The sequence below is a fragment of the Magallana gigas genome, chromosome 3 (genome assembly GCF_963853765.1).
Source record: "Magallana gigas chromosome 3, xbMagGiga1.1, whole genome shotgun sequence".
NCBI lineage: Eukaryota > Metazoa > Mollusca > Bivalvia > Ostreida > Ostreidae > Magallana > Magallana gigas.
Window position 1 is genome coordinate 53,578,496 of NC_088855.1, and position 12,631 is coordinate 53,591,126.

The window sequence follows — 12,631 nt, forward strand, 5'->3', positions numbered from 1 at the left end:
TGAAATGAAGGTGCGACGTCAATTGTTTTCGTTTCATTCAAGGGATCTGTCATAAAAATATGAAAATATCTTAAATCGTCATTAAAAGAAATGTGCAAAGTGGACAGGTTGAATAACTTAAAGCATGAAATCTTTTATTAATGAGCTGGGAAAACCAGACTTTCCCTGAATGAAAAGAACAAAACAAAGCGGTCGCGGCTGACGAATTGAGCTAAATATATATGAATCCAGCGTACATGCCTCGCTACTCATCAAGATGGAGTGTTGACCACAATGTGACATTTGTCGATATTCTCCAATGCATCCTTCAGTATCGTTGTAATTGATGATTCTTCGTTGATTTAATGTTCCAAAAAGAACGTTATGTAATGACTATATATATACTTATATCATAAACGCGTAAAAAAAACCCAACAGTATAGTCAGTCTGCCAGCATCCCATTTCACAAGGTCTTTTTTTGACCTATCATGTTACATTAATTTTAAAAAAAAAAGATCTTTTGATCTTTTGTGATCTAGGCCATTAAAACTTACAAAAAATGCCTTTCTTCACTTGTAATCAACATTTTAATTCTGTGTGAATAAAGAATTCCGAAGTTTAAAGGCTTTGCCAGGTACGAGTACCAGAGTTGTGGGAGGGGGCCAAAACGAGCGTGAAATTACTCTACTGATATTAATTGTTGTCCTTCATATTTAATCCTCTTTCAAAACACTCATTTGAGATCTCCCTATTGAATCTGGATGTGTATGGTCTTGTTAAGAGCGCGTGAATTGGGAGTCAGTGTGTTTGCACTTATGTTCTACATTGTTCAACATCTCACCTCTTCCCATTATACACACAAAGGTGAGTTCGGCATCACATTAATTGTTACCTGGACTTCCGAAGCAAAAAATCGGAAATCTATGCATTGGCCAAGATGGTCAGCCATCTATAGATACATGTACATGTTTATATATTGACCATAATTCTCGAGAGTCAAAAACTGGGCACCAGATATTAAAACCACGTCGCATTATGGAGATCAATGTATGCATGATTTATTGGTAAATGAATGGACCTCATAAAATATTGGCTTTGTTTATTGGAACGGATAGTACATTCCAATGGGAAAATCAAGATGCTTATATTATTTATTGGTTTTCATACAGAGACCGATGAACATCATCCAACCTTTGCTGAAGGGTTGCCCGCAAGAAATCGATGTAAATCTGCCCTACGAAATTATTGGCTAGGCTTCAAAATTGTTTGAATAGTTCGCCGTCATTAGCCAGTCGAACTCGACTCCGCGAGTTCCCGCCATTCCCGACCTCTCAGGTTTCATTTTTTCCCCGTAAAACAACGCCCCTTGCTTTTATAGCTCCAGAAACATCTAGTTGTCCATAATAGTGAAATATTGTGTCCCTGTTTCAATAAGAGCGGATTATCGTTGAATAAGTTCCCCACTTTTGAGTGTGAACTATTGACAATCCATCGTGCGTGCAATGAATGTTGACCGAGGAAAAATCGTTTTATTTACATAAAACTCGAACTAGTACAAACATAGTTCCCCTTGTAATTACTGGACTTAACACGTTCGATTTCTGCCTGAATACTCTCTATTCTCCCATTTTCTATTCTGTTTGTACGCCAGGACCCTAGGAGACTAGAACCTCGGGTTATATCTGATCAAAGGTCAAGTACAGTCATTTATTTGTGGGTGGTGGTAAATCATATTTAATAACGGTCCACTCGCAGTTCTGTCAATGGATGAACCGCTTGGTTATCAAACTTGTAAATCAAAAACAAGATTTATATTTTTGAACAGTTTATTAACATGTGCCTTACAGTCCACTGTATCAAGACAGTAGATGTAGGACCATCAGTTTAATAATCATACCAAATTCAGTTCTACTGAAACGTGTAAAAAATATATTTATATACAATAAGTAAAAGGTGGAACTGCTCGCAGCTACCGGGTAGATGAATGATTAAAGTCATAGCCATGTCAGACACAAGACGGGGCGTGCAGTCAGACCCGTAACTAAGACCCGGGGGTTGTGTATTTTTTTAAAGCATTTGTTTTCAGAGGAGAACGTCCTAAATAATCACACAGAAATCGACACCATCGATCCGGTGGTGTTTTAAAGGGCGGTATTGAATGGTCCTCGCATGACTGCACTCTTTGAACAGAGTAAAATCGTGACGAGGATTGAGGGTGGTTTTTGGTCGGGTTAAAATGTAGGGCAGTTTTCGGGTTGACTGCATGCACGAAATATGTAAAATGATATGAAAATTGCTTGCCATCTCAGAGATAATTCATCAGTGACATAGAGAACATTCAACTGTAAGAAGAGAATACTGTGCATATGTGAACAAAACAATGGAAATGAAGACGAAAATTAATTTCTCAGATAAATACTGAGTACACTGGTATACCGCTTGACATGATAAATCAATACGAATGATGACTGAAAAAGTCAATGGTATGTAGCATCACAAATGCAAAACACTGCTTGATTGTCTGTTAAGTCATTGGTCAGCCTAGCGACAGCTATCACATGAGCCGATGTACCCCTGGTCAGCTCTTCGCGACTTTTGCAATGTTTTCTGGGAGATTGGCACCATTTGAGATCACAAAGTCTTTCAATAGTTCAAGCTGCTTTGTAACATTGTCCAGTTTACCTTTTAGCTGCATGTTTTCCGATTCTAGATACTGCAGGCGATTTTCCATTTCCACCTGCTTCAGCTTAGCCTTTTCACGACATTTGCGAATTGCAAGATTATTTCTCGCTCTCTTTTCGAAATATTCACGGGTACCTTTTTCTGGCTGCCTCTTCTTTTTCACCGGTCCGCCAGCTGAGGGTTTCCTACCTGGTCGTCCCCGGGGGCGAGGGGTATAATCTACGTCCATAGGACTAGGGGGTGGGGTCACAAAGGAAGAGATATCCTGATCGGAGCTATCCGAATCCTCGTTAGATCCGGACAGGGAATTTTCCAGCTCACCGTCAGAACTCACTGACCCCGTGGAGTGAAGAGTTTCTCTGACCGACTGTAAACACGAGGAGACCTGGTCCGGATTAAGCACAAATTCCAAGTTCTCGTACCGGCTGAGCTGTGCGATCAGGGCCTGGTCAGGCACGGCCTGGGTCTGCACGGTGACCGGGGCAGCGTTTACCAGCGTGGTGAAGGCTTCGTTTCCAGACACGCTCTGGACAATGTCATTAGATTTTATATCCAGAATGAGTTTCTCCAGCGTCTCGTCATTCACCTGTGTGGAATTGTTGAAAAGTTCTTGGATATCCACAGAATTTTCCAGCACCGGGTCCAAATCGAATGGGGTTCTTTCCATCATAATCTGTGACATGCAGTAATGTATTGGAGCGGCCGCTGCTAATACCACTAGGCCATCCGGGAGGCTCGGCTATGCGGCTTGAGAGAGTTTGCTCGATGTATTCGCTACGACGGTAATCCAAGGATTGCGGTTTTCCTGGCCGGCCTTTAAATTTATATTGACTAGCGCTCAGGTAAACCCCAAGATAGGGTATTACTAATGCAACATGTGACGCTTAGCGTTGCTACACCAGTGACGTCACTTTATTTTGAAATGTTCGGTCTACTGTAGCAAAACAAATAACCACCTTGAAGAATAAAAGTAGGTTATGTATATTAGAAGTGTAAAAATAGCTTGATGACGTCAGAAGTTCTATTTTAAGCATATATACATACTGCCAAAATATTTAAACACCACTATAGTAATTGTATATACATGTATATATTTATATAGATAATTTTTTTCCTTTCTCATATTTCTTTAACGTCCCCCTTTCAATCTACCGATACTTGAATAGCAAAAGATTTGTTTATAGGCCTTAGAACAACCCGGGCAAACTGAAGTACCGGTACGTCGCAAAATCAAGCTACGGGTATTGAGACAATAATACTACGCACTATGTGTTCTGACTGTCTAGATGGACCAGTGGAGTTGTTAAATCCATAAGGAAATGATATTTGTGTGTAAATTTAACCCACTAGATATAGTTGATATCTCCTATAAGAATATCAGGGTCCGGTTTTTCAAGTCAATTCTATTCGTTTATTCGCCTAAAACCATATAAATGGGACAAGAGGTACAGTAATGGTACATAAACATATTTACATATATACAAACAGTCTGGATGAGCAGAACTGGATAATTTTGCTTGCAGAAAACAGACGATCACATAAAAAGTTAGCTATGAAAATACAAAGATTTTATAAATGCAGAGTTGGTATTTGACAATAAATTACAGAACTTATAACATTTATTTCTAATTTAGAGCCAAGAGCAGAGTATGAAATATGAAATTATTACAGTAATAAGAAATAGATAAGTCAATGCATAGTATAACAATTAATAATTGACATTGCTCATTCCAACAATGTTCTTGTACTATTTCAGTTAATTAAAAGGAATACAATCTGAAAAAGTGTATGACAACTATAACATGTTATCATTTTTATATTTATGTGTAAATGTTTCTAATCAAATCAACAATTTATTCTCAACTTATGGTACATTTTCAATCTTGATTGATTGTCGCTCGAGATCGTGAACTGTTGATACATGTACGTTGCTTTATATATATTTATATACAAGCATTTTATATGTACTTTTTGCCTGGAGTCTCTGGTGTGAAAACTCTAGACAAACAATAGTGTTCTTTATTGTAGTCCCCATCTACTTTAACTTATCCACTTATGTTACTTATGAATACCACAAATAAACGGATTATCGCATTAATCTTATTGTATCGGCTGGGAAATCCCGAATGAACAGAGAATCACGGGATATTGTGAAGTCATTATTCAGAACGGGTCATAAACTAGAACACCTTTCATGCCCGGGAATGCTGTAGATTGCCATGACAACAGGTAAATAATGAGTAAACAAATCAATGCCGACGACACGCAGCATCCGATCATATGTACTCCTGTGTTCTAATATACATCCGCCAGGGTCAGGGAAAAATCGTTATCCGGGATCTGCAGCTCCCGTAAATTTGGTTCCATTATTATCTGTGTAATGTCCTTGTAGCTAGTTTTGTGAAAAAAATCTCAAATTTCACCAACTAATTCCTGGCGTATTTAGACGTCCTGAAATATTTAAAAGGAAACTGTTAATGTTGCGGAGATCAGAAATGAGGCTTTGTTTTGGGCGTTTGCAGACATTGCAAACAACGTCGCACGAGTGATCTCTCTTGAACGACAATCTCAAAAAATTTAGGTTTATTATGTATCGCTGTACTTGCATGTCATATTTAACTTACTGAATTCGAAGAAAAATTGCAATAGAATTTGTTCACAAATTACAAGCATGTACATGCACGGATCCAGAAATTTTTTCCACGGGGGTCCTAAGGATATTTGAGTTTTCAATTGGGTGGGGGGGGGGGGAGGGGGGTATATTTTTGGTAATTTTACCAACGTTTGTAAATTTATAAAAATTGAATTTGCCATGCCCCTCTTCTAGATCCGCGCAGGAAGTGATCACAAAACGATTTAACGCCCTCACATTTAACAATTGCTAATTGTTAAACATTAAAAAAAATGTCACCCCCCCCCCCATAAAAAAATCAAATAACACTCGCTGACCAAATTTTGTTAAATCTAGAATAATTATATTGCTTTTTTTTCTAATTTGTATATTGAAAACTTTCATACGTTATCGTTATGTCGGCGCGCGATATTCATTTTTATAAAATTGATAAACAGCAAATGATTGCACGCGTGACAGCTACATGTACGGTTTCAAAGGATGGGGAGTGACGGACTTCCTTTGAAAATTAGCCCCCTCCCTAGGAGGAGCAAATAAATAACCCCCTTTTATGGTTAAGTACGAGCTACTTTTATGGTGGACTTGTTAATTGCTCCAACTGATTTTTCAGTCTTAATCAAAATTTCCGAATGCTTTATCTGTCTTCGATACATAAAATAGAGGTCACGCCCCATCTGAATAAACGTTTATCTTTTACTCTCATTTTGCGATTGTTTTACGGATAATTATAGTGGTTTTTCATGTTTGTTTGTTTACTTGCATGTGTTAGTTCATCATCAAAAATCAAGATTTTAAGAAATTAATCATTTTGCTCATTGATATTCCGGATTTGAAAAGACATCAAGCAAGAGGGAGTGCCAATGATCTAATATTATTCATTGTAAAAGGGGGATGACAGTCATTGCTTGATCAACCTGAATAACACTTGTGCATTCCATCGCCAATGGAAAAACCTAGTGAGTGTCACACACGTGTTTCCATTAGAGACAGTGACTTTATAGTTAAAGATTATTGTAAAATAAAATAAGACGAGAGTAAATGTTAATATTTCATTTTTAATGATACATTTAAGTAAAAAAGTTAATAAGTATTTAAAAATACAACAACAATAACTTGTTACTTCAACAGCATTGTCGCCGTTCAGTTCTGTGTTTGTACAATTTTTACAAGTAAAAAAGATCAAGTTTATACTATCTACATGGTAAACAGTGTCACTATATACAGGAAAACCCGAACAGACATCGGGCCTTATCACTCGTCTATTGCTTGATCGTGTGTCACCTGGACATGATTTCGTCGAACTTTGTGGGTAAGGAGGCTCCAACATTGATGAATAAACTTTTGAGCACATTAAGTTCTTTTGTTAGTAAGTCTAATTTCTTTTGTAAGTTTTCGTTTTCTGTTGACAATTCGTGCACTCTTTGTTCGGTCTCTTGCTGCTTTTTCTTCGCCTTGTCCCGGCTTTTTCTCACTGCGAGATTGTTCCTCACTCGCTTGTCTACATATTCTTCAGTGCCCTTGGGTGGCTGTTTCTTTCGGTTTGGTCTGAGGGGTCCGGCGGCGGATGGCTTCCTACCAGGACGGCCACGAACTATTTCAAAAGGTGAGGTGGGAGGGGTGAGAGTCGATGATGTGACGTCGTGCTCCGATTGAGAGGGAGAGTTCACGATACTCTCGATGTCACACGTGCTGTATTCCTCCCCCTCACTGGCCGACCAGCCGGCCTCCGATATCTTTGATGTTTGCTCTTGGTTTGTCATAAAGTCAAATTCTTTGAATGTAGGCAACACACTGTCTTGTGCAGGTTGCAGTTCAATAAATGGGACACCCGTAACTGGGTCAGCGGTCTTCTCCCCCAAAATGATGTTCACTAAAGTGGCGTCGTTTACTTGTGTGCTATTGTTCAGTAGTTGTCGAATGTCGACTGAATTCTCTAAGAGCGGGTCCAAATCAAACTGGCCCTGACTATCTTGCAGAATAGTTGAAACTTTCTTACTTTGCTCAGAATCGTAGAGTACCGATTCCATCAAATTTTCTTGTGGACATGGTGAACCAGGGAAAATGTTTTCGTCAAATGAAAATACTGGGAAATCCAGCGCCTCAGATTGAGTGTTCACACCCAAAACAGACTCGAGAGTCTGTAAAACGTTTACACGCGAATCTTGAAGATTGCGGTTGTTTCGTTGGTTCACACCGGAGTTGTTAGACATGCCAATGACGAAACATCGTTGGCTCAGGGTATATATAGAATTTGTCCGAAGGAGAGGTGGATTAATACGCGAAAGTGTTTCGTTCCTTTTTTAATAAATAATGCATTACCTCGATATGAAACCCTTTTAAAGTTAAGAAAGTGTTACTTGAAACTAAAGTTTTATTATTAAAAAGTGGTGGCAACAATTATGTACTCTATATTAATTAGCAATGAAGGAACTATTTTTATCTCGTATTAACTTTTTGAAACGCGATTCGGATTGTGTTAGAATATGATGTAAGGAGAAACATATCTGATTGGTTCTTAGAATAGAGATTACCATGCTCTTCTGACGTCAATTGAAATGGAAAACTCCCAAATTAATCTCGTGTGTTACTGTAAATTCGAGAAGTGTTTCGAACAAAAGGATTTCCTAAGCTACACTGGTTCTCCTCTCCGTTCGGAAGTTATTGATAAGCTGTACTTATAATCATATATGACCATTGCAGACTTCTTATGACTGATAGATAATTCACCCCCTTATATCTACTTATATTGTGTATGTGTTGTCAGAGATCAGCACTTTAGGCTTGTCGTACAATGTCTGTATGTATAAACATACTTGTATTTATAGTAATTTACGCAACAATATTTCGATATAGAAAAACACCCGCACTTTTAAGTCTAAACTACAGTAATACATGCATTATTAGTCGAGTTTAATACAAATATACGTATGTTCTAAAATATATCTCTTTATTTTAGTGTAAAATCGTTAAATAATCAGTACTCTGTATTATAGACAAGTATATTCTTAGTTGGAAACCCTTAAATTCAATCAATCATACTGATTTAAATGCAAAACTCCAAATAGCGTAGCATTTCCTATTTAAAAAGTTCATTAAAAGTAGGCATTATTGACAATTTTCTTCAAAATATATCTCAGGTACATGGGTACCCTTTAAAGAGATGAGAGATATCAATATATTCATTGTTTATCAATCGTCATATAAAATTATAAAAGTTCAATATGAGAGATTTTTCTCCATGGTCGATCATACGAATGTTTTCTAGTACGAGTAAATGAATGTGAACTAGCCTGGTTCCCTGACTTCATGACTAAATAAAGAAAGAAAACCAGGCAATGACAAGAACCAGTATTGGAAATTCCAAAAATCTAACGATCCATTCTTTCGCCAGAGGTCGCGCAAGCTTCGCTGTAACAGCAATCGGTAATCATCGGTTGTTTCCGTATATCGTACTCGGTACATCTCGGTCGATTGTTTGATGTCACTAGCGGAATCTATCGAGGCTTCCCGAATGGGAACCGGAAACAACCGTGGATCGTCGATTAATGAATGTAATTTGTTTATATTTAAAAAAAAAGAAAAAGTATGAATATATTTACAATGTTCATGAAATAAGTGTGTTGAAATAATTTACATAATTTGACCGGTTGCAGCAGTCTGCACTGAATACAGGAAGTGAGAATCGATTGGTGAAGCAGTTTATTGCATCACAGATTAAATTGCATGGAAGGCCATTAGTATACAGTGTACATTTGGAAGGATATTCTGTTCAAAATCCCGAGTGAATGTCAGGTGAGTGCATGGTATATAATATAATACCCAGTCATTAATGAAACAAGTTATAATATTTTGATTTTGACGAGTTATTCGTGTTACTTTTGGTTTGTTGATATTGACAATTCTACTTCCGGTTTTTGATTTTGCAATCAAATATTCAATTGTTCTTTACAAAATTGCTTCACTGCTCGTTTCTTCTAAATTTAATTAATACAAATAACTATTATCAATAGTTTTGTTAAACAATTAATATCTTTGAGACTACATCTTGCTCAAACCTGAGGGTTGAAATCTTATTGCATCAGGTTCTAAATCAAGAGAAAGGGAGAACACTCCGATATTACTATCTTTAGTTCATGATGCAATATCTTTTTGTTTCAGATAAAAAGATGGCACCAAAGCGTCCTGATTATGAGGGTTCAGATGGAGAGTCATATGGTAAACCATCGAAACGTTCAAGAATGATGGAGAAAGACACAGATGAATATCTCAAAAGGAGAGAAAGAAATAACATTGCTGTTAAAAAGAGCAGGGAGCGTTCAAGACAAAAAGCCAAGGAAACAATCGAGCAAGTTAATAGGTTGAGGGCAGAAAATGAAATGTTGGAACAGAAGGTTGAAATTCTTTCAAAAGAACTTAGTGTTTTAAAGGACTTATTTTTGGCTCATGCCGGCAATGTTGCCCAGTCAGAGCGTGCCATAGAAGCAACAGAATCAAGAGCTCCTATTCCCGATCATCAGTACAGCTCATCAAAACAAAAACAGTGACTCTCATTTTCAGTGGGTACAAATATCATTAGTGCTGTGACCCTTGTTGTTAGAGATATTTCAGCAAAAAATCATATTCTGTACAATACACAGTCTCACAGTGCTTCAGTTTCATACATTTTAGTTTCATTCAAACGAATGAGGATTGTGTTATTGAATAAATTTCTATGTCTTTACAGTTTGTCTTTAAAAAAAATTCAGTTTATATACTGAGTATTTAAATGAAGTGCATTTTAGATTTTGGACATTATCATCTCCGCTGTCTCTGAGTAAATTGTGGATACAGAAACTGATAGTGGCAATAAATATTTAGGGGTAGGTTGAAAAGACCAACTCCTCTATTTTAAAATCCCCATTAGAAATATATTGAATTCACTCATTTAGCCTTTGTTGATGAGGTGCTGTCTAAGAGAGTTAAGTAAAAGTTCCAGATTTAAAAAAAATTTATACCAGAAATTTATTTCACATATTACATGTACCTTTAATTTCAATGTTACAAAAAAACTTTGCCTGGTATCAATTTTTAATTAACAAAAAAAAGAGAAAATGTCAAAGTTATGGGTACAATCTTGATTTTATAAATTTGTTGAAACTCTTAAAAGTAGTGTTTTAGACTTTTTCAGAATAAAAAATTATATAACTCTGACATCAGCATTACTGTAAATTCCTTATTTTATGCGAGTACTTAATTCCACGATTCCACTGTTTTGCATCAATTTGTGATAATATATAAAATTGTGAGCACCAATTTTTTATAATGATTTCATATAGCCCAAAACTGTCCGAAAAATAAGAGCAACATTTTAAAATTCATGAGGACTGCTTCTCAGGATTTTGTGCGGAAATTAATTCCTCACATTTAATAAGGAATGTACAGTAAACAATGATAGTACATGCATAATTAAAGCAGAAACATGTAGTGCCATAAGAAGAAAAAATAGAGTCCAAACAAGAATTTTACAAAGTCTGCTATGACTGTACATTTTCTTTAGAGCATGATCCAAATCTGTAAGTGTAGTACATGGACAAAAGATGGATAGTACACTGTATATGGTTCAGACAAACGTTTTGCAAAGTGGTGTGATATGACTTTAACCTCTTGCCTTGAAACTTTGTTCAAGGTCACTGCACAAAGTTACAACCCAAAGGCACTTGATGGATGAAGTATGAGCTAGTTGGGCTAAGGGGAGAGAATGTACAATACAGGCAAATGATGATGCATGAATAGAAAGATTCACAACATATAAGCATTTGATATAACGGTAGTCATGATGACTGTATTTCAATAAAATATTTTAAAATATTTACATTTGCAAACACGCTTCCTTATATGAACCTATAGAATAGCAAAAATGTTCAATTCTGCATGAACGTTTTTGTGACGTTACAATGATAACGCATATATGCTTATTGCAATATTGTAAACATAAAAACACTGAACATTATATTATTGATTCTAAACAGTTTGCCAATATCAAACGTAAATATAAGTAATAAACAGCAATGTTAAAAAGTTTGCAGGGATATGAACTTGGTTGGTACATGATGAAATCTTTACTTTTTAAATTTTTAAATATATTTCTTAATTGCACTAAATAATGGTTTTTAGTTAATGTACAAAACAAATCATAATAGTATCATATTATAAATGGCAAATTAGCTGTGAAATTAGTTTACTCTCACTGTTGAAGAATTCCCTTAGAACTGACATCTAGGGCAAGATAAGGGTTTTGGACAATCCTACCCTCAGTACACAGCTCTTTACATTCCACCCTGGTGCATATTAATGCTCGGGTTCAAATGTAAAAGTCAAAGAATTATGTCACATGGAGACCTTGGAGTAATACAAAACACCCATGGACTACGTCACTCACCTGAGTAACAGATCTTAAAAGAATTATGTTATCCTTTTCAAATTTTTTTTCATTACCGGTAAATTTCTGAACTCAGAAAGGTGAGCCAGAGGGGAACACAGAGTTTTTAACAAATCATGAAATGGAGCTACACTATATACTGTATGTATTTGGGTATAAGAAATATCACAAGTTTTGTGGCAGACTTGAGCCTAAACATTGTTACATTTATATTCGTACACATAATTTGGCATTCATTTGGAACCCCATTATGCCCTGTGGCCAGTGGTCTAGCATCGTAACCTCGGGAGATTTTTCTCAGTATATTCTTAAGTTGAACTTTGCCCCCTCCTCCTATAATAATAGTGGACGGGGTGGTCATAAATAATACAAATACATGTACAGTACACAAATTGCTTTCATCATAATTTCACAATTTGAAGTTCTCTATGATTTCCCTTTTATACATTTCTATAGTGATATTTTTGCATCCCTCCTTGAGGAAAACTAGACCACAGACGCCTGACATCAAACATTTTTTTTTCAATAATAAAATTATTCCCTGTGCTACTACTATTATAATATTATTATCATTAAAGTAGAGGGGATAATTTTCTTATTAAATGAAATATTTTTAATTAAATATTATAACCTGTGCTTTAGACAAAGGTTTAACAAGTTGGAATTACAGCACAATATCATAGTAAACCTCTGTTAGGCTGTCTAAAAATTAATTATATGTTTAACATAATCCACGTACATAGGTTTAAGAGAAATTGACGATTAAAATAAACAAACCCCAATTTCAATTTAATTTTTTCCAGTTTGGTGTTACTTTTTGCAACTACCGTAAAATCTGTAGATTCTGCAATAGGACATGTTAAGGGCACATGGATTATACAGCCTTTAATATAAACAGGAGAGATGATGAAACAGCTAC

General features: G+C 36.1%; 3 protein-coding genes across 3 annotated transcripts; 1 reads left to right on the forward strand and 2 right to left on the reverse strand.

The window, feature by feature from the left end:
* Window positions 1–1,788: 1,788 nt before the first annotated feature.
* Window positions 1,789–3,472, reverse strand: LOC105345813 (CCAAT/enhancer-binding protein gamma). Its single transcript, XM_011454130.4, has one exon. The coding sequence runs from the start codon at window positions 3,342–3,344 to the stop codon at window positions 2,559–2,561; it is 786 nt and encodes a 261-aa protein (XP_011452432.1). The 5' UTR covers window positions 3,345–3,472; the 3' UTR covers window positions 1,789–2,558.
* A 2,857-nt stretch (window positions 3,473–6,329) lies between these two features.
* On the reverse strand, window positions 6,330–7,519 carry LOC105345814 (CCAAT/enhancer-binding protein beta). Its single transcript, XM_011454131.4, has one exon. It carries the CDS (start codon window positions 7,502–7,504, stop codon window positions 6,572–6,574), a length of 933 nt encoding a protein of 310 aa, XP_011452433.3. The 5' UTR covers window positions 7,505–7,519; the 3' UTR covers window positions 6,330–6,571.
* Window positions 7,520–8,929: 1,410 nt separating this feature from the next.
* LOC105345815 (CCAAT/enhancer-binding protein gamma) lies at window positions 8,930–10,016 on the forward strand. The gene is made up of 2 exons (XM_011454132.3): window positions 8,930–9,086; window positions 9,453–10,016. Exons 1-2 carry the CDS (start codon window positions 9,080–9,082, stop codon window positions 9,836–9,838), a joined length of 393 nt encoding a protein of 130 aa, XP_011452434.1. The 5' UTR covers window positions 8,930–9,079; the 3' UTR covers window positions 9,839–10,016.
* The last annotated feature ends 2,615 nt before the right edge of the window (window positions 10,017–12,631 follow it).